Source organism: Pseudorasbora parva, chromosome 7 (genome assembly GCF_024679245.1).
Source record: "Pseudorasbora parva isolate DD20220531a chromosome 7, ASM2467924v1, whole genome shotgun sequence".
Classification (NCBI taxonomy): Eukaryota; Metazoa; Chordata; class Actinopteri; order Cypriniformes; family Gobionidae; genus Pseudorasbora; species Pseudorasbora parva.
Genome location: NC_090178.1, coordinates 3,735,654 through 3,758,727, shown reverse-complemented (window position 1 = coordinate 3,758,727; position 23,074 = coordinate 3,735,654). Strand labels below are relative to the sequence as shown.

Genomic DNA, 23,074 nt, shown 5'->3' with positions numbered 1-23,074 from the left:
TAGACTTTTCCTTGCTCCCCTTTCCTAGCTGCCTCTTCTGCTTGACTTGCTAGATTTTGATGTCCGCTTGTCTGCTCTAGCTTTCCTTCACACTGCTTTGTTTGTTTCTTAGTACCGTTTCCTGTATTTTTCTTTAAGCCGTTCAGACTTTCTCATTTACTTTCTTCTTGATAGGGTTAGTCATTAACTCCTCTCCCTAATGTCGTTCCACACCCGTAAGACCTCCGTTCATCTTCAGACACAGTTTAAGAAATGTATATTTAGTCCGAGAGCTTTCAGTCCTTCCATTGAAAATGTATGCACTGTATACTGTCCCATGTCCAGAAGGACCAGAAAGGGAATAAAAACATCATCTGTAGTCCATATGAGACATCAGTGGGTTAATTAGAATCTCTTGGAGCATCCAAAATACGTTTGGGTCCAAAAATAGCAAAAACTACGACTTTATTCAACATTGTCTTCTCTTCCGGGTTTGTTTTCCGGGTTTGATGAACAGAGGTCTTACAGGTGTTGAACAACATTAGAAAGACACAATGTCATTAATGACATAATTTTCATTTTTAGGTGAACTAACCCTTTAAGGCCGGATCAAATTGAATTTCTGTGAATATCTGTAATTTAATCCACAGAAATTCAATTTGGCCGCCTGAAAAATTTAGGCAATTTTTCAATTGGAGACCTGATTTTTTTTTACACTGTACAGCTTGCCATGTGTCATCTTTTAACCACTCTTAACCACTTGTGCTTGTATCCAAGACAGGCTTCACTGGTCTTCACATTTGATCTGCTCCCACATAGTGTTGATATCATCAGATTTTATGCTCTGTGTGATCTAACAGATCTGCTAATGCCTGATATCTGTTCTTTAATTGTATCACAAAATAACCTCTGATCTTGGTGTCATGTAGCTTTCCGACATCGAATTGCTTTCTGGTTGTCTTTCTGCTTTATTCTCAGCAAAGCTGTGAACTAGGTGGTGATCGCTACCGACGTCTGCTTCTTGTTTGACTTTAACATCAAGTAAGGAGCGTCTCCATGTGCCATTTATGAGCTGATCTATGAGCTGATGAGCTTTCCATTTGGAGAGTGCCATGTTAGCTTGTGAATGGCCTTGTGTTGGAACAAGGTTCCCCCAATGACGAGGTCAAGCATGGTGCAAAAATTTGCTAACCTCTCCCCATTCTCATTCATGACACCACAACTCCCTTCTCATCACCCTGTCGTGTGATGTGTTGCGGTTTCCCATTTTGGCGTTTAGATCCCCCATCACAGTCCTCATATCGTGTCTGGATGTAGTTTTCAGTACAGCCTGCAGTTGTTCGTAGAATTCATCCTTCCAGGTGTCATCGCTGTCATTTGTTGGAGCGTAGCACTGGATGATAGTTGTGTTAATTTGCTTCCCCCTCAGCCTAATCTTCATGAGCCGACTGTTGACAGGTTTCCACTTCATCAAGCTCTTCTCTACTCCTTTCTTCCGAATGATGGCTACTCCTTCCCTATGTTGATGGTCATCGCTTCCTGAGATGTTTCCTCTGTGCTTGTTGTAAGTCGCCCTGATCCTGTCCATCTGCTTTCACTTACTCCTAGTATATCTATGTTGTATCCTTTCATCTCTGATATCACTTGTGCTAATTTGCCTGTATCGTACATTGTTCTTACATTCCAAAATCCTAGTCTTAAAGGTAACATGAACTGGATTTTTTTCTCTTTTTATACTGTTGTCTGAGGTCATCTAATGACGTTCGTGTGGTTTTTACATTAAAAAACATCATAACTAATAAGTAATAGGCTATTTTCTACACTGGTTTTGAGGCTCTCTTCTGAACGCTGGGTTTTGATGGCGTGACGCACTGGAGACTTGGTAGTAAACGCCCACGGCTAGGATTGGATAACATTTGCATATTTAATGAGCTTCATATGTCATATCTAGCCCCTGTCAGTTCAGGTCACATGAGGGAGAGATTATTTTGAAAGCGGTAACTGCAACTTGTCTTTATCAAACAAACACAATGATTTATTTCTCATCCACCTGCGATTGCATTACATGGCCCATACCCGCACGATTGGTCGATACAAGCGCGAACTGCACAGACACACACACACACACACACACACACACACGTGCACGCCCAAATCAGAATTTCTGCTGACGGGGGTACGTTTTGGTCTGGTACAGCCCCGGGACTAGTATTATTATATATAAAAAAGACGTTTTACTCACATAAGTTTGTTGCACCATTCCTGTCGGATCCAAAACAGAAGCACAACATTGTGTCTGCAAATCCAGCTCTTGAGACTTGTTTACAAACGATTCCGCAGTGAAAAGAAGCGAACACACAAACGGTCCCCACGTGTGCTGGTATTTCATTAAAAATAAATGAAGTATCACACATTCCTAATATTATGATCCGAAGGAAGCTTACGCAGCGACTGTGTTCTTCCACAATATCTTCTTCCACATGTTTATTGCTGCTGGCTTGTGATTGGCCAAACAGCTCCATGAGTCGGAGGGCGGGGCTACTGAATTAGATGAGTCGGTGGGCGGGGCTACTGAATTACATGAGTCGGTGGGCGGGGCTACTGAATTAGATGAGTCAGTGGGCAGGGCTACTGAATTAGATGAGTCGTGGGCGGGGCTACTGAATTACATGAGTCGGTGGGCGGGGCTAGTGAATTACATGAGTCGGTGGGTGGGGCTACTGAATTACATGAGTCGGTGGGTGGGGCTAGTGAATTAAATGAGTCGGTGGGCGGGGCTACTGAATTACACGTTCTGTAGAGGCGTGTTTTGTTGTGCGATGACAAGAATGAAGCACACAATCGTTTTCTGGCCCTGGTGTCTATAAAAGCTTTTCTTTGACTTAAAAGGATGTTTTCAGCTCTGAAACTTACCGGATAATCTTATATTATCATGACCTTTTATATATCAAAAACTCAAGGGAAAGTTGATTTCTCAATTCATCACCCCTTTAAGTTTGGCGTTTAGAATTTCCACCTTCCTGTCACTGGCTTCCTTTCGGCTTTCATTAATAGCATTCATCCTACACTCTTAAAAATAAAGGTTCTTAAATGTTTTTTTTGGCAGGGTGTATGGTTCCATGAAGAACCTTTTAATATCCAAAGAACCTTTCCATTGCACGAAAGATTTTTTGTAGTGCAAAAAGGTTATTTAGACTATAAAATGGCTCTTTAAAGAATCTTTCACAAAACAGTTCTTTGGGGAACCAAAAATGGTTCTTCTAAGACATCACTGTGAAAACCCATTTTTGGTTCTTCCTCACACCTCTATTTTTAAGGGTGTAGCATCTGACGATAATCCTGGAAGTCCATCACACCCTGTAGTGTCGATTCCTTCTGTTGCCGTTTCCGAAACGTGCTTGTTTTTATAAAACAGAGTTGTTAGCCCTGTGCTAAACCTCCAACCTGGAGGACCAGTGGATTGCTCTTTTTCTGGTCTCTAATCCTTTGACCTTTCCAGCATGGGTGGCCATACCAGGAGTTAAATCTCCTGCTGGTATAGCTCTAGGGGTCACCGAGACACACGAGAACACCACAAGTTTACAATCCAACGGGGAGCGTAAAACTTCATGGGCCCCAAATCCCAACAGCACATGAAACATGAAACAGTCAACACTCGTGATTGGCCGTGACTCTGATCGTTTGTGTTCAGTGTGGATGGACAAATCGCTTGTCACTTGAAACCTGTGGTGTGACGCAGCAGCCGGATGACCTCCCTCAATGCTGTCTCACAGCAGATATTACTCTGTGTAAAATATGAGACATTTCTAAATGAGATATTTGGGGACATTAATAAAAAACATAGGTCTGACAGTAATGCGTGGCCCTTGGGGGCTGATTTCACAAGTCAGTGTGATTCATAATGGACCGTAATCGTTATAATTAGAGGGCTTAATCCAGCATCATGGTGAAAATGTAATCAGAACTCAAGGGGACTTTCTGATTAGTCGGTATAATAATGAGGGTGGAAGGATTTTGGAGACGTGAGCTCATTACGGCCTGTAATTAAAGAGTGTTCAGGTATATCAGCGGCTCTGAGAGGAAGAGTGAGAGGAGGATGCTTTAAACAAGCAGGTCTACTTTGGGTTAAACATCAATGTTCACTGGGTTATTTGATGTATACACGCACACACACACACATTATTGTATTATTGTGTGTGTGTGTGTGTGTGTGTGTGTGTGTGTGTGTGTGTGTGTGTGTGTATGTATGTATGTAGTTATATATATATATATATATATATATATATATATATATATATATATATATATATATATATATATATATATATATATATATATATATATACAATAATAATCACATTTTTATTAATTAATTATTAATAGTTAATTGTTAAATAGTCATTTAGTAGACCCCTGAAGGTGTGCTGTGATATCTGACACCAAGATGTTATGGGATTTTGGAGGACAAGTCAACGCCTCAAACTCAATGATGTGCTCCTCAAACCATTCCTGAAGCGTTTGTGCTTTGTGTCAGGAGCATTATTCTGCTGGAAGAGCCACAGCCACCAGAATACCGTTTCCATGAAAGGCTGAACATGGTCTGCAACAGTGCTTAGGTAGGTGGAGCGTGTCAAAGTAACATCCACATGGATGGAGGACCCAAGGTTTCCCAGCAGAACATTGCCCAAAGCACCTCTGCCGGTGCGTCTTCTTCCCATAGTGCATCCTGGGGCCACGTGCATCAATGAGCCTTGGCCGCCCATGACCCTGTGGCCGGTTCTCCACTGTTCCTTCCTTGGAGCACTTTTGATAGATACTGACCACTGCAGACCGGGAACAGCCCACAAGAGCTGCAGTTTTGGAGATGCTCTGACCCAGTCGTCTAGCCGTCACAAATTGGCCCATGTCAAACTCTTGCCCATTTTTCCTGCTTCTAACACATCAACTTACATTTACATTTTACATTTACATTTATGCATTTAGCAGACGCTTTTATCCAGAGCGACTTACAACTCAGGAGAACAGGAAGCGATCCGTCAAGAAGAGGCAACGAAACACAAAAAGTGCCCTAAATACCAAGATTTGTACACTGCTCAGAGTAGCAAAAATCATAAAAGGGAAGAGGAAAAGAGAAATAGAGGAGGAAAGTTTTTTTTTTTTTTTTTAAATGTAAGATTAAGTACCCATGGAAGAGATGAGTTTTTACCCGTCTTTTGAATGAAGCGAGTGATTCTGTCGTGCGTATGGAGGATGTAAGATCGTTCCACCAACCAGGAACAATGAAAGAAAAAGTCCTGGAGAGGGATTTCATGCCTCTCGGTGATGGTACCACAAGCCTTCGCTCATTAGTTGAGCGAAGGCTTCTGCTGGGGGTGTAGACTCGTAGGAGTGAGTCGAAGTATGCGGGTGCTGAGCATGTGGAAAATCAATAAGCAAGAGTCAGGGCTTTGAATTTGATCCAGGCAGCGAGTGGTAGCCAATGCAGAGAGATGAATAGAGGTGTGACATGAGCCATTTTGGGCTCATTGAATACAAGACGTGCCGCAGCGTTCTGGATCATTTGCAGCGGTTTGATTGAACAAGATGGAAGTCCAGCCAGAAGCGCATTGCAATAGTCAAGTCTAGAAATGACCAGGGCTTGGACAAGAAGCTGTGTTGGACAACTTTGAGGACAAAATGTTCACTTGCTGCCTAATATATCCCACCCACTCACAGGAGTCGTGATGAAATCTATAAATTGTTCACAACTATAATAAACAAATTTCTCAAGACAACATGTCTTGCTTGAAACATTTCAATTAGAGCAAGAAAAAAAGACAAAAACTACTAATATATGCTTTCAATTTTTTACACGTTTGAGTTTAATATCTTATTCAATTTAGTAATATATACAGTTGTTAAATACAAGGAATATTTAGACACTTTGGCCACATTTAAAACTGCATTATTTTAACACCATTTAATTTTGTTCTGGAAAAACTTGTGCTTTATTATTTCATGACCTAATGCAATGACATTCACAAGTTAAGTGTGTCCAAAAGTGTCCTTCCAAATGTTTTTAGGGCTTGGTGGTATGATTAGTGACATGAAAATGAGCTACAGAAACCTGACCCAAACCTGTTCTGTCACCAAGAAAGGCAGATTGATCAAGGCCATTCCGGTCAGTAATGAGGGACCATTGATCTCTTTGTGTTTTTCCTCCGTTCGTGGTCTATCTGTGTCTCTTTCTCCTTCTTTTGTCACACAGGTCAGCGCAGCGGAGCTATAGATCATCAGCACACTGACAGACAATCAGAGCAGCCCGTACTCTCACAAATTACCCTTTAATGACTTATTTTCACACACAAATGGTGCTCAGATTGATCACACACCGTAGTTTGTCAAACTTCCTGTAGAGCCTGAGCTTCCTGTGTGTAGAGGAAAATGAGGCTAATGCTCAGGTCAGCGCCGCCGCTCACCTCATTTACTCTTTATCTGCCTTTCAAGGTGAATCTCCCCAGAAACAGCAAATGACTTTGTGGGCTTTTTGACATTAGCAGTAAACTGATTAATTGTGAGCAGAGCGGTTTTAAATTACTTCTTCATAGGAACTAAATTATTTTTAAGAGCACCTATGTGCTTTTTTTCAACGCTTGACCAATCACAACACACTATTCCAGCCGACCAGTCAGAGCACACTGTGCCTTTTGGAAGAAAGGGGCCTCCATCCATTGCAGTCAATCTTTAGCGCTTCGGCAAAATGAGTTGTTTTTGTTGGTGGGTGAGTTTGCAATCTCAATTGAATGTGATATTACACGTCTTTCTATTACATTATCCTCTACGAACAGTACACCAGTGTAGTCGATTCACAGACAAATGACTCATTTGAACCAGTTATTTTTAATAACTCTTTATTTTGGATACCAATCTCTTCTTGTCTGCAATGTTACCACAAATAGTCTCTGTTTGGTGTTATGACTATTTATCTGAAGGGTTTTTCTCAAAAGTACCAAAATGAATCATTATGAAACTGGAGTCAGTTAGTGGAAATCTGATTCATAATTAGTAAAATTGCCTGTGATTCACACTCCGGCTTAAAATAGGACAATTATTTCCAGATGATGTGCTCTTTCATGAACATCTGTGTGTTTACTAAAGCAGAGTTATTGTTTACTAAAACTATAATTTTTTCAGTAACTGAAATAAAGTGGCATTAAATATAAATATAGATTTTTTTTTAAAGTACACTGTAAAAAAAAAAAAAAAATTCAGGTCTCCAACTGAAAATGTTCTAGTGCCTGATCACATCTACATTTTTTAGTTGGCCAAATTGAATTTCTGTGAATTAAATTGGATCAATTCACAGATATTCTGATCATGTTTTAAAGGGGTCATTCGCCTTATTCACCTGGCGGCCATTTTAAAAACTCTAACACTGTTGTGGGGTACACAAACCCGGAAGCTGGACTCCGATACGGTACTAATCAGTAGCAGCATTCTGTTTCACTGCACTTCGTCACTCAGGAAAAAATCCAACAGAGGACAAACCTTTCACCGTTGTCCGGAGGATAAGGGACTACATTAGGGCGACCACCCGTGCACGCACAGCGTTTGAAGCAAAATTCATGCGTCCCGCAAATTGAGACCGTGTCACGCATAATTAATGCTTGCTCAAAAAGCTCAGGCAGCAAAACCAACATTACTTTACAGTTCAGCGCGCTACTGTTGCCCCACCCACCCCTCAGTTGAACTGCTGTTGTCAACTTTTTTATTGTTGTCATGACAGCGCACGCACGTGCATACCAGACACACTTAGAACTTTTTAGATGCGAATAATACTTTCCTATTCGAAAAATGGAGTCTTTAGGCTCCGCAATCATCAATTAAAAAGAGAAGGAGTGGGTACAAGAAAGACTGGAAAAATTAATATTTGTGACTGAAAGGTGTTCAAAAAAGAGAGCTTTGCAAAACGTCTCTCTCAATCGGACATGGAGAGTAAAATACGATGTCAAACGACACAGACTCACTGCAAAAAATGCTTTTCTTTCTTAGTATGTTTGTCTTGTTTCTTGCCAAAATATAAAATAAAAAAATATCAAGCAAAAGTAATTGTCTTGTTTTGGAAACAAATAACTCAAAACTAAGAGAGTTTTTGCTTAAAATCAGACAAATAATCTGCCAATGGGGTAAGAAAAATAATCTTAATTCAAAAAGAAAACAAGAATAATTTTCTTACCCCATTGGCAGATTGTTTGGCTTAATTTTGAGCTATTTTTTTCCCAAAACAAGACAATAATTTTTACATGTCTATTAAATGTTTCTTAATGTAAGAATTTTTAGATATTTAGACTTGAAACAAGACAAAAATACTAAGTAAGAATGTTTTTTTTTGTTTTTTTTGCAGTGCAGACTTTACTAACATGGAAGTTCACCATCCTTCCTCCCCTTCTCGTTCCGTGAAGTGGAGTTAACTTTACTTTTAGTTTAACTTAACACATTTTTTTTTTACTGTTCCTGTGGTGTTGATTTCTGTTAATCCCATAATTGTATATTGATTTAAAGTGAATAAATTGTAATGAAAAATAAGTAAAGTAAATTAGCTAAAGTAAATCGTAAGTGGAAGTGCATCTGTCAGTTCATTGAATGTTCAAAATATTATGTTAAAAATACACATTGGTTGGCCTATTCATGAGCATACATCAGCAATTACCCTACACATGTTTAGGGGAATAGGGCATTATTAATATACCATGTAAGGTGCTATGTGCTAGAAATGGGTAAACCACTATCTGCCCGTCTGCCCGTGGGGTGGGGTGTCCCACACTGTCCCTCAGAAACATACCCTTTGTCCCCCCTTGAGCTTATTAGCAGGTGGTCACCCTAGACTACATGGAGAGTGGATTAAAAAAAATATCAGAAGGGATCCTGGTCGTAATTTCTGCATTTTACTACAGACGAAGTTCGAAAGACTCAAGCAATAGCAAGACTGGGACATGTCAAGTCAGCTTTATTTAGCTCTTTTACAATACCGACTGTTCCAAAGCAGCTTCACGGTGTAAACAGGACAATACTGCAACAACATTTGATTCGGCTGTAGTCATTCTGGAGAAAACGGTGATGTTATCATCTTATTTTAATTTATCATATAGTGTCAATGTGGGCAGATCTGTATTATAGTTGATACAGTTAATTTACATGTGGGAGATATGTGTACGTATAAGCTACTGGATCTTCATATATGTAAAATAAAATGTCCATTTATCTAAAGAATAAAGTAAAATTTTATTACACATGGATGATGTCTTTCATAACTTTACAACTGGTCAGAACATCAGAAAGAAATAAGTCCTTCAAAAACATTGATAGGCACACTGGTCTAGGTTTGTAAAGGTAACTATGTACATTTATTGGTATGGAGGAATACAAATGGCCTGCTTGTATATTTTAAGTATTGAAAAACGTACCAGAAAAGGGCAGAACATTAGAAATTACATTAGGAGCAAAATTAAAAAACATTAAAGGGGGGGTGAAATGCTGTTTCATGCATACTGATCTTTTTACACTGTTAAAGACTTGGATTCCCATACTAAACATAGACAAAGTTTCAAAAGTTAAGGTGGACGTTTGATGGGAGTATTTCTTTGTCAAAAATACTACTTCCGGTTAGTCATAAGTTTCGGCAAGTTTTTTGAGATCATGCGTCCCCTTTGACGTTAATGGGGTCGGAATTTCCTTATATGGGCCTTACGGACAATTCTACCAGAAGCGCGTGAGAGAGAGAGAGAGGGAGAGAGCGAAAGTAACAGCCTACGCCCATCAAAGCGCTGGCTTGTAGGCTGCGCTCCACAGGTAATGTGCACATAACAATGTCACCAAAAAAGTGCGTTTTTGGTTGCCAGACCAAGACAGTCCTGCACAGATTCTCCAAAAACCCTGCGTTAAGGCAACAGTGGATGTAATTTGCTTTTCCGGATCAGCAACTGAGTTGCGCGAATGTTTATATCTGTTCGCTGCATTTCGGTGCCGACTGTTTCATAAACAAGGCCCAGCTCGACGCCGGATTTTCCCGATCGCCTAATGCTGAAGGATGGAGCAGTCCCAACGTTAGAAGGGTGAGTGAGACTGCTTCAAATGTCTGTTTTTTTTTTAGTCCGCTTACTGTCTACACAAACCACACGTAAACACACACACACACGTGCACAACTGCACTTCCCACATGTACACCTTCAAAGACAAAAATACGACGATATAATTCAAGTATAAATATGTAAATAACACAAGCCGCTAAGCATATTATATAGTTAGTGTATAACTTGTAACTTACCACATACAGACGTCCTGCTCTAGTCGTTTTTGCTGCTGCTCCTGTTCAACTGCAGCCTCTGGGTCTGATTCCGGATCATAGATGTATGGCTGTATCTGATTAAAAGCCATATTTTTATTTTGAATAAAGTTTTTTTCCCGCTGTTAGGGATGACACACTCGACTCAACACAATAGCAGCGCGCTGCTGCACACGTCATTATTTAGCTCCGCTCACACGACACGCCCCCACCCGCTCGGCTTTTTTCGGAAAGACTCGGAACAGCGCATCTTTCTTATATAATTATTAAAAAAATAAAGACTTTTCGGAGATATGCAGGATGCAATGCTACTCTATAGGTACTCAAGATTGACATGACACTGACTGAAACTGAGTGTTTCACCCCCCCTTTAACAAAAAAAATATATATATATACATAAACATATTATCAGTGATGCATTACATGATTTTGTTAGACACAGCAGGCAGAAAGTGAGTGACACAGAATATTGCTACTGATTAGTACTGTATCGGAGTCCAGCGTCCGGGTTTGTGTACCCCACAACGGCGTTAGAGTTTTCAAAATGGCCGCCAGGTGAAGAAGGCGAATGAACAGTAAAATGTACCGAATACAAATAAATAATGCTCAACTGAGATGTTCACATTGTTGAACATAAATAAGCACATTCCTAGCATTAGGATCCTTTGGCAGGTAATGTTATTTTTAGTGCGGTGATCCTGTATCGCTCTTCTCTCCTTCTCTCTGTAGTAGGCGTTGATCTTCTGCAGAGGCGGTCTTTCATCATCTATTACAGGCTCATTCCACAACGAGTCGTTCTCTGGGCTTGGACACAGACACACACACACACACACACTCCTCATCATCTCACTAACACTCCAGTGGGCGGGGCTAAAGTTGCGATGATGAAGTAGTCGTCTTTCACCAATAGGCTCATTCCACAACGAGTCATTAGGCTTGCTTGAGATGAGCAAAATCTGCGCAGAACCGATCACCGGGGATCAGTGCGAGATGCAGGCCGGTTAGAAATGTGCCCGAGGGCGGTCCGCCTTGCTCTGATGTCATGCTGACGTATGTCAAAAATCTCTCGAAAGCGAAAGGCGGATGTGTCAGATTCTGCGACTGCGCTGACCAAAAGCATGATGGGAAACGACTTGCTGCAGCACAGCTTAATGCTTATTGGTTTAAACAACCGTGATGTAAGGTTCTTTTTTAAAATATTTGATTTTAAAACTGATATCATGTTTTAATGTGTATAAATTATGTGTGAATATTCCCAAACTCTCGGACAGTGCGATCTCTATGTGGGTAATGTGATTGTTGTCATATTTATAATAATATATAAAACGTATGTAATTTCAGTAAAAATGCTTGATAAACAGGTCTTTCGAAAGGAAATAAATAAAAACTTTGGGTGTCTTGTTCATAATATTTATTTTCATAGAAAAGCAACAGAACTTAAATTACATCCAGTTTATCAGCAACGAGTGTGAATCGCGAGATATCCGCAACTGATCTCGCAGGTGTCTGATCCACTACGAGAAGAGAGAACTGTAATCTCACACACACACACACACCTGATCTCGCAGGTGTCTGATCCACTACGAGAAGAGAGAACTGTAATCTCGCACACACACACACACACACCTGATCTCGCAGGTGTCTGATCCACTACGAGAAGAGAGAACTGTAATCTCACACACACACACACACACACACACACACACACACCTGATCTCGCAGGTGTCTGATCCACTACGAGAAGAGAGAACTGTAATCTCACACACACACACACACACACCTGATCTCGCAGGTGTCTGATCCACTACGAGAAGAGAGAACTGTAATCTCACACACACACACACACACACACCTGATCTCGCAGGTGTCTGATCCACTACGAGAAGAGAGAACTGTAATCTCACACACACACACACACACCTGATCTCGCAGGTGTCTGATCCACTACGAGAAGAGAGAACTGTAATCTCACACACACACACACACACACCTGATCTCGCAGGTGTCTGATCCACTACGAGAAGAGAGAACTGTAATCTCACACACACACACACCTGATCTCGCAGGTGTCTGATTCACTACGAGAAGAGAGAACTGTAATCTCACACACACACACACACACACGATCTCACAGGTGTCTGATCCACTACGAGAAGAGAGAACTGTAATCTCACACACACACACACACACACACACACACACACACACACACACCTGATCTCGCAGGTGTCTGATCCACTACGAGAGGAGAGAACTGTAATCTCACACACACACACACACACACACACACACCTGATCTCGCAGGTGTCTGATCCACTACGAGAAGAGAGAACTGTAATCTCACACACACACACACACACACCTGATCTCGCAGGTGTCTGATCCACTACGAGAAGAGAGAACTGTAATCTCACACACACACACACACACACACACCTGATCTCGCAGGTGTCTGATTCACTACGAGAAGAGAGAACTGTAATCTCTCACACACACACACACACGATCTCGCAGGTGTCTGATCCACTACGAGAAGAGAGAACTGTAATCTCACACACACACACACACACGATCTCGCAGGTGTCTGATCCACTACGAGAAGAGAGAACTGTAATCTCACACACACACACACACACACCTGATCTCGCAGGTGTCTGATTCACTACGAGAAGAGAGAACTGTAATCTCACACACACACACACACACGATCTCGCAGGTGTCTGATCTACTACGAGAAGAGAGAACTGTAATCTCACACACACACACACGATCTCGCAGGTGTCTGATCCACTACGAGAAGAGAGAACTGTAATCTCACACACACACACACACACACACACACACACACACACACACACACACACCTGATCTCGCAGGTGTCTGATTCACTACGAGAAGAGAGAACTGTAATCTCACACACACACACACACACCTGATCTCGCAGGTGTCTGATCCACTACGAGAGGAGAGAACTGTAATCTCACACACACACACACACACACACCTGATCTCGCAGGTGTCTGATCCACTACGAGAAGAGAGAACTGTAATCTCACACACACACACACACACACACGATCTCGCAGGTGTCTGATCCACTACGAGAAGAGATTGAACTGTAATCTCACACACACACACACACACACACGATCTCGCAGGTGTCTGATCTACTACGAGAAGAGAGAACTGTAATCTCACACACACACACACACACGATCTCGCAGGTGTCTGATCCACTACGAGAAGAGATTGAACTGTAATCTCTCACACACACACACACACACACACACGATCTCGCAGGTGTCTGATCCACTACGAGAAGAGAGAAATGTAATCTCACACACACACACACACACACACGATCTCGCAGGTGTCTGATCCACTACGAGAAGAGATTGAACTGTAATCTCACACACACACACACACACGATCTCGCAGGTGTCTGATCTACTACGAGAAGAGAGAACTGTAATCTCACACACACACACACACACGATCTCGCAGGTGTCTGATCCACTACGAGAAGAGATTGAACTGTAATCTCTCACACACACACACACACGATCTCGCAGGTGTCTGATCCACTACGAGAAGAGTGAACTGTCCAGCTTGCCTGCTCTTTTTTCACTCCTCCCCTCACTACTCTCGCCTTTATTTCAGGCGGGGCAAGACGCATCTCAAACAAGCCTATTCTCTGGGCTTGGTTTCAATAAAAGCTGTTTTTGGACTAATGAGGAAGTTTTCAGTTCTGAAACTTACAGGATTTTCTTATAGTATGATGACCTCTTATATGTCAAAAGCTCAAAGAATTCCTCAGTTTATGACCCCTTCAAATGTGAGTTGACATCAGCTGTTTTGACTGCTTTGTGTTTGCTTTTCTGTCCAAACCCTCATCCGTAGAGCTTTGAGAAGAGCTCTTTTGGGCTTGTTTTGTCCCCGGCTCTTACTTACAGTCGACTGAAGTGTCCATAGAGCCGCTGCTGCAGATTTAATAGAAACTGGAGTGTAAATGAAGTTCTCAGTGCCGAGCCGTCATGGTCAATGAAGCTTCTCTGCTGGGAGAGAAATGCCTAATTTTGCCAGTCCACAGCTCAACCAGCTAATCTCCTTTAGCCAGCTGGTGAGGCTTTCAACATGGATGAAGGACTCTGGACTCTTACACAACAAAGCTATATATGCAAAACTAATTGGTCTTCGTTTCTGCGTCCCTTCCTCTTTTTTTTATTTTCAGTTTTTTTTTTTACAGATGAAAAGCATCAGACTAAGAGGAGCTCTGGGGTAAATAAGAGACTCTACTTAACAGGTCACCAAAATAGAACGACATAATTCAGTATCGATTGGGTCCCCGGGGTCTGAAATGAAGAGAGCCTCTGTGTTATTACTGTACAAAGAGTCCAGACCCCTCAGACATCGATCAGAGCGGCCTGCCAAAGCCAGACCTCATCTGGGGGAAATCAGCGGCAGTTTATCTTATTCTGTGCAATTAATTTTTCGTTGTCAAGCGCATTAGGTGATATTGGCGCATGGCGCCATTGATCTCAATATTTGACACAGTTATTTTCCAGCACAAATAAAGGAAGTCTTCAAAATCAAAGCAAGCACAACAGTGGAAGGGAAACGCGCTGTCTGAACGAGAGCGAGCGAGCTTTCTGATGCATTAATGCGCTCATGCATTATTAAGAATGGCACAGAAGGAGCCTTTAGAGGTCGACAAGTCATCAATGACATCAGCGATTGTGTGTATGTGTGTCCGCCTTATATTTATTCATCCGAAACACAATCCAATACTCATCCATTCAGTGGGAAATATCATGTGTAGCCTATTTAATTCAAAAAATCTGATTTGTATTTGCTCCTCAATAGCATTCAGTGCAGTTCACTTACAAAAAAGGTTTTTGTTTGTTTGTTCAGCAGATGTTTATTTTAGATTAAATACTAAAATTTAAAAATGGTAATAAGGTATAGTACCGTGCAAAAGTCTTAGGCATGTTAGTATTTTCACCCCCAAAAATGTTTGAAGCAAGTTATTTATATGTTTTGCAATAGTGTGTCAGTCAGTGTGAGGGTTTCTTCAAGCGTCTTGGAGATCTTGTGGATTTTGATGGTGAGATTAGACCTCCGTGTGGATCAAACAGCTGTTGTCAGATTACTTCTGCATACACAAATCTCACTGGAATGGATTATTACAATTAATGGCAAAATAAATGTTAGAAAATGTAAACTGAAATTATACTGACACTGAAAAAAATTGGCTTAAAATGAAAATGGTGAAAATACTATTGTGCCTTAGACTTATGCACATGGATTTATTTTTTTGATTATATTAATTTTGGCATTTAAAATCTTTTGAAGATATTGCTAAACTGATTTTAATGTAGTTTTAAAAAACAGGATGAAATGCAGTTTTTTAAACTGTTTGTTAAACTACAATAGTACAAATCATTTTAGCAATATCTTGACTTGTGTTTCATAATGTGAAGCTGTGTGAGAGTGTATGCATGTGTATATATATATATATATAATAGAAGCATAAATATACATACACTCTCACAGAGCTTCACATTATGAAACACAGTCCAGAGTCCAAAACAAAAGACTCAACAAAAAAACATGATCTGCCTCTGTTTAAACTGTAACATTGTCACATAATTTTTCACTTACAGGGTGACCAGATGAGATTGGCTGAAATTCGGGACAGGGTCTGTGGTCTGGGGTGACGGGATGGGGGCTTCTATGATATTAGACTGCATAGCCTATAATACATTTACATTCATGCATTTAGCAGATGCTTTTATCCAAAGTGACTTACATAAAAGATAATGACATTTTTAATAAAAGCCAACCATATTTTCCTTTAAAGATCAACAGTCTGCCCTTAGTCTTTAGTCTGCCACAAAAAAACTACAGTAAAATCATGAACTCTAGTCATTGTGAAAAAAAAGAAGAATGTTGTAAGTAACAGTGCGTATATCAGACCTTTCTGTACAGCCTAACGGTAATAAGCTTAAACGAAAATAACAAAATAATTGTATAGTGAAGTATTTTTTTGTACACAGTGCTGCGAACAATCACTCACTCCTTTACACGAGCGTCGCTGCACTCAAAAAAATAGCACATTGGTTGGACATGATTTAATCGTGGACAGCGGTTCCACGTGATCACACCACATTATCTTAACAACAATGGATGATGTTCAACCAGCTTGAAATATTTGTGTTCATTTAACATGAACAGATAAGTTAAGTTAAATCAAGTTAACATTCTTAATTTTGTCCAAAACTATTACATTTGATTACTCTGAAATGAATATAAAAAAAACAAGTAATCCAGTTTAATTGATTATTTTTATTTAGTGAAATGCTATTTTTTACAAGATTGTATTGGCTAGATGGTATTGTTACATTTATGGCATGCCCAAAGTAGTTGTTTTTTATTATTAAAACAACTTTAATTGTTATTAGCAGATCCTCAGCCCAAGCACACGCTCTACACTTCACCACAATGGTAACGTCCAAAAACACTAACATAACACACACTTTTAAATACCAACAAAACAAAACATTAAAAAGTCTCTCCATTTTCTCATCTCGTTAGAAATGCATAAAATAGCACTTTATTTAAACATTTACTCAGCCCATTTGCAAAGCATGCTGGGAAGTGAAAGTCCTGTTTGTTCGGCTTGCTTGATTAAATCATGTAATCTCAAAATAAACACATCAAGTTATGTCAAAGAGTAACGGTTTTAAGTCAGTTTAACATGAATCAGTTACATTTGAACCAGAAACCTGATATAATGGTGTTAAATCAAGATGAGGTCACCCTTTTCACTTACCAATAGCAGGTCATTTGTGTTTTACAGCTGGAAGTCCTGGAGCCCCTGTGGGCCCTTCATCGCCCTCTTCTGCCCCGTTGTCCGGCCCCAGCCCAGAGCCCACAGAGCCGGAGTCTACCTCAGTGTCCGGAGGGGAGGAAGGCCGCTCCACCACACCCACCCCGCCTGAAGCGGAGGAGAACGACACCGGAACGAACCCGGAGACGGAGGATGAGAAAGCCCTGCGTCTGCTCTACTGCTCCCTCTGCAAGGTGGCCGTCAACTCGGCGTCGCAGCTCGATGCGCATAACAGCGGTGAGGAGCTTCTCAGAGCACTTGGCATTCAGAACATTCGGCCACTTTAAGGGCTCTGCTCTTAGTGAGTAGGGAATAGGGATGCCCACTTCTGATAAATATATATATAGGGATGCAACAATACAGTTGGTCCACGCTTTAATACATAACTCGGTTTTTGCCCACGGTGTTCGGTTTGGTTTTTTGCTATTCTGTTCTTAGGCGACAGGAACAGAAAGAGGTCAAGGAGAAAATGTTTTTATTGCAAAACTCTTGCTTTATTGTACTTAAAAGACTTTAAAACCCTCACTTAAACTTAAAACTCTTTGTCTTTTGTTGTTTTATTAACATACAGTAATTTTTGAGGTGAACTGTCTCTTTAAGGACAAGCATTCACTAGGCTCGCTGCTGACAATACAAGACATGCTCGCATTTCATATACAGACACATGCAGATTTTACTTTCACTTTAGACATAACCGTCTGCGTTTATATATGTTAATCTTGTGTTTATTTGAGGTATTAGCACAGTACGACTTAGTCCAGTAATCACGTGTGTTTTACAGGCTTTTAGTGTGCGGTACATAAGTAATCTCACAACAGTACAACAGTGCATAAGCACGCAAATTAAATGTTTAACCGACAAGGCTTTCGTGAACTTTCGTGATTGTGAATAACTATAGTGTTCTGTGATTATAACTCTCTGAGAACAGCATTTCAAGCAGGGACGTGCACAGGATTTTTGAGGGGCAGTTGCTCTGACCTAAAAAAGGGAACCCCCCCCCCCCCCCCCAACCGAAACCACCCACCCCACCCCCACCCCTCATGATCTGTCCAATTACATATTATTGTTATTGCCATTATCATTATTATTTCAATGCCCCCTAGTAGTATTTATGTTCTGCTCAGGAAAAATATTATAGGTGGGGCTATTTTTTTTCAGGGGGGTCTGGGGGTTTCTCCCCCAAGAATTTTTTTTATTTCGTAGATGTGATTTCCTGCATTTTGGTGCGTTTGAGGCCATTTCCCTTGCCTATACCAATAAAGAACTCAAACCAGTCAATATCAATAGTCTAATAAAAAAAGACAATATTAATTTAACTGCCATCAACAGTTTATGATCGTCCATTTGTTATACCTTTCCGACAACGTTAAGTCTCACCCGACAACGGCGACAATCTCCTTCTAGTGCCGCTCATGCAGGCTCAGCCAGGGCGGTTAGAAGGATTTTGGGGGCCCCAAGCAAAATGCACATGGCTAACTTTCTACAGATAAACGGGTAATGATTAAAAAATGTTTGTAAAACTTTAAGAAACCATTTTTAAAACATCTATAAACATTACATAGATAGACAGACCAAATATTCCTAACACTTTGTTAAGGGTTACTAGTTGGTTTGTAAACTGTCTATAAACATTATCTGGATGGTTATTATGAAGTTGCAACAGATGACTATAATACCTTGTCAAATAGTTAATAAACAGTAACAGTAAAACATGTGGGTTGTCCTGATACTGTACTTCAAAATGCAACAGTGTAAAAATTGCCACACCGAATAAAGTAACTGTTCAAGATCCATTGGTAACTTATAAAAATAATATCATATTTGCATAAACTGTTACTACCAAATATCCCGACACTAGCACATTAAGATAAGCTATGAAAAAAATCATGTTCCTCTGCCTCTTTCTGGTTAAATAATGTTTATAATAATAGTTAATGCTATATTAACTATTCCAGGTTATTTATGCATAGCATAAAAATAGTTAGTATAGCATGCTATGCCACTTTCATCAAAACCTATTACAAAGCTATAGCAATTTTATGTCATTAAATACGATAAAGTTATTCTGGAACAGATCTGCTTCTTCCTTATCCCGTTAAAAAAAACATATTACAGTAAGTAACCATATTCCGTCCGTTCGGAAAAAAAAGTTGCACTAACTGTTCGTTACAAGCAGCATTTGCCAGGCAGGTAACGTTAGCTAACATAAACATATTTTTGCTAGCCTACCTGCTGCAAAATTACACCATTTTTGTACAAATAAAGCTATTTTATATAGTGTAATTTATCACTTACCATTATCTTGTTTTTTCTCTTTTTTCTTTTCTGGCTTCCTAAAGCATAATTCCGCTTCATGATCGAGGAGGTTTTGTATTTTGCCGGCAGCAGAGATTGCGTGGGTTGGGTGGCTGTTGTCAGCGACGACTGAGAGGGCCCCCTTGAGGGGGATTCCGATAACAGTGTCAATGCACTTTACTGCATTGACTATCAAAGGGGCGCTCAAGCAGTTTGTCGTTGCATTTTATTCGTAACCTGTCGCTGTCTTGAGGCCCCAGGCCAGCTCGGTGCCCCAAGCAATTGCTTGACTTTCACTTTCGGACGGGTACCCGAATATGGAAGTGAACGAGGCTTTGCGATTTTTTTTTTTTTGTATCTAGGCCTACGTGAAATTCTGCATCCATTGTACGATTTTTTTATTTATTTTTTTCCACCTCGGAAGGGCAACGTGAGTCGAGAAGGGCATATGGGCAGTTGCCCGGGCAACCTGAGCAACCCCCCTGTGCACGTCCCTGATTTCAAGCGTGGCTAAACACCCCTTAAAGTTAGCCTGACAAGCCAGACCCACATCAAGATGTTTGGTCTGGAAACTCACCATTGACAGCTCAATCAAAACGGTCGTCTTTCAAACTCCCTCTGTACGCGATAGGATAGCGCCACAACCAACCAGAGCAACGAAGGTGAAGCAGAGCTCGCTGACAGATTAAACATTCGCCGTATCCGGTCGGCTAAACTCCGAACACATTTTCCCTTTTTAAGAATGACTTCAGTGCCGTTCTTTGTTCTTTTCTCAGAGAAAAGCTCAACTCCAAGTCTTCCAGAGTCGCGGTCAAAGCTGATTCGAAAGACCGCCGTTCGCCAGTTTCTGTGTTTACTAGAAGCACGCTAACGCAACTCGGCCGTTGTCATTATGGCCCCGCCCACCGACTCTATACACGATGTGATTGGCCCGTCCAGATTGTGAGGAATACAGCTCAGAAGGGTATTGAGAGTTGCTAGACGACACTTGCGGGCAGATTAAATTTGCGTCTAGATTTCTAGGCTACCTTAAAGGGTTAGTTCACCCAAAAATGAAAATTGAATGTTTATCTGCTGACCCCCAGTGCAATCATCATGTAGGTGTGTTTGTTTCTTCAGTAGAACTCAAATGAAGATTTTTAACTCAACCGTTGCTGTGTGCCGGTCATATAATGGAGTGAATAGGTAACAATTCTATGAGAGGAAAACAAATGAAAAAACATGCTTAGACAACGTGCACAAAAACCGATATATATATATAGATACCTCAGTTGTGCCTGCGCAGATCGGTCGAATGAGGATCTACATGGCATATCTATGATCGCATGCGCTTGACCTCATTAGACGGAAGTTAGAGCTGAACATAAAGCCCGCCTACTTTGATTTGAATGGTCATGTCTAATATTTTGCCATTTGATGAATGATTGATATTTGTGGGTCCTAAAATAATACACTAATAATAATATTATTTTAATAATAATAAAATTGAAAAAAAAAAATATAAAACAATAAATAAAAACTCTTCTTTATTTTGGCTTAAAGGTGGGATAAGTGCTATCTGGTAACCGTTGTTGTTATTTCAAATTACCAAAACAAACGCCCCTACCCCCAAAAGGGTCTCGGTCATATTTTGATAGCTCCGCCCCACACATACGTAACCCAGGCAACGACTATGGCAGAATCTTGGCGTTTCTCAATGTCAAGGAAGGATCCTCCGCAGCCAGAATTCTAAGGATGCTACGTCATCGACATCCGACGAAGGGCTGTTCCAATGTCGAGGATCCTCGGAATTCAACCAAGGACTGAGTCCTTCGTTCGAAAAATATGTCATATGCAGGAAAGGATGCATATGAGTAGCCTTCGCGCACTTCGCGTTCTCAAATCACCCACAATCCTATGCGCGCAGCTTTGCTATCAGACGTTCTCGGAGTCGGACTCGGAGCGTGAATGGGGCAAATATGCTTGTATCGGGGTTTGTAGATGGGAAGGAAGGAGGCGGGAACCGGCAAACGTTCAACAACTTTATAATAGCCCCCTCACGGGCGACTGCCCGCACACACATAATAAAACATAAACAAACCATAACATAAAGTCCAGGCCTAGTCCTCTCTCGTCTTCCATGCTCCTCCAATTATACTCCCGTCACTGCCGCGAGCCGAGGCCGGTGTGGCGGCGATCAGCTGCCGCTCATTATCACTCCACCGGCCCGCTCTCACGGTCCCTTACCTCGCTGCTTGCCACAATGCTTTTATTTACGTTACCAAACATTTGTTATAACTGTAGTAAATATACGTAAAGTTTAACGTTTAAATACCGGTACAAAATAATACTGTATTGATATTTAAAAAATACAAATAACGTTATTGATGGCCAACGGACCTTTTCACTGACGTAATGACGCAATGACGTGCACTTGCTAGCCTGTTCCATTTACGTGTTCTCCGAATGCTAAAGAGGAGCCTCGCCTAGCCTCTGAAGGAAGTGACTTGGAAGGATCCGTCCTTCCAAGGAAGCATCCTTGACATTGAGAAACGCCTTCTGTGTGTAACTAATCCAGGTCGAATATTCAATGAAAAAGTCATCCCTTCTGTCACAAAAACACAAACCGTTCTCATGAACCTTGAAACCTTGAAACACTGAGGAGATTTAGATGCTCCATATGGTGTGGAAATGAACGGGTCTTTATCATCGCTGAAGTGAGCGACAAAATGATCGCAAATGGATAAACAAGCAAACAAGACACGAGCATATTCAAGCAAAGCCAGCATATGTTAGTTCTTTCTTGGCTAATGTCCGTCCTGTGTGACTCGTGTGTTTTGAATGATGGCGTGCACTGAGCCTCTCTTCTCACCATAGACACGCCCCTTACCCGCTGATTGGCTCACTCTCTTCTCACCATAGACACGCCCCTTACCTGCTGATTGGCTCACTCTTTTCTCACCATAGACACGCCCCTTACCTGCTGATTGGCTCACTCTCTTCTCACCATAGACACGCCCCTTACCTGCTGCTTGGCTATAAGTTTGTTATTCCACTCGGCCCAAGTCCTTTTTCTAAAACGGTTTTGAAATAACGCTTACCCCACCTTTAAAATATCACGATACATATCGTACTGCGAGTTCAGTATCGCGGTTTATAAGAAAATCATGATATGAGTGTATCATTACACCCCTGCTATATACAGTATTCACATAGAAAACAGCTGTTTTAAATTGAAATAATATTTCATCAAATAAATGCAGTCTTGGTGAGCAAAAGAGACTTCTCTCAAAAGCATTTAATAATCTCAAACTTAGTTACTGATAAGAAAATGAGACACAGCTACCAGAGCTACCTTTACTACCCGTTTCTCCTGTTCTGAAACACTTTTTCTTCTGATAAATGTTTTCAGTTCATGGTTTGGAACTTTTGAAAGATATTTTAAAACATGCTTATGGAGAAAATGATTCATAAAAACACTTGCGAAACGCCAGCGGTCACAGTGGCTGCTTTTTCTGCACTATTTGATCCAGTGGATCCGTTACAATTCTAGTTTTGCACAGAAATGAAAACATGTGCCTAAGAAACCAATTTCAGGTATTTAAGCAGAC

General features: G+C 40.9%; 1 protein-coding gene across 5 annotated transcripts in view; it reads left to right on the top strand.

The window, feature by feature from the left end:
* The window catches only part of znf385d (zinc finger protein 385D), a 154,517-nt gene that overhangs the window by 115,723 nt on the left and 15,720 nt on the right, over window positions 1-23,074 (top strand). For 4 of the 5 annotated variants that reach the window (XR_010906362.1, XR_010906361.1, XM_067447795.1 and 1 more), the window contains exon 5: window positions 17,142-17,426. Coding sequence is in view for 3 of the 5 variants with exons in the window: in XM_067447795.1 (XP_067303896.1) it covers window positions 17,142-17,426 (285 nt within the window). In the remaining 2 variants the exon portion in view is untranslated. The remainder of the gene's footprint in view (window positions 1-17,141; window positions 17,427-23,074) is intronic. The other variant, XM_067447796.1, reaches the window with a different exon arrangement.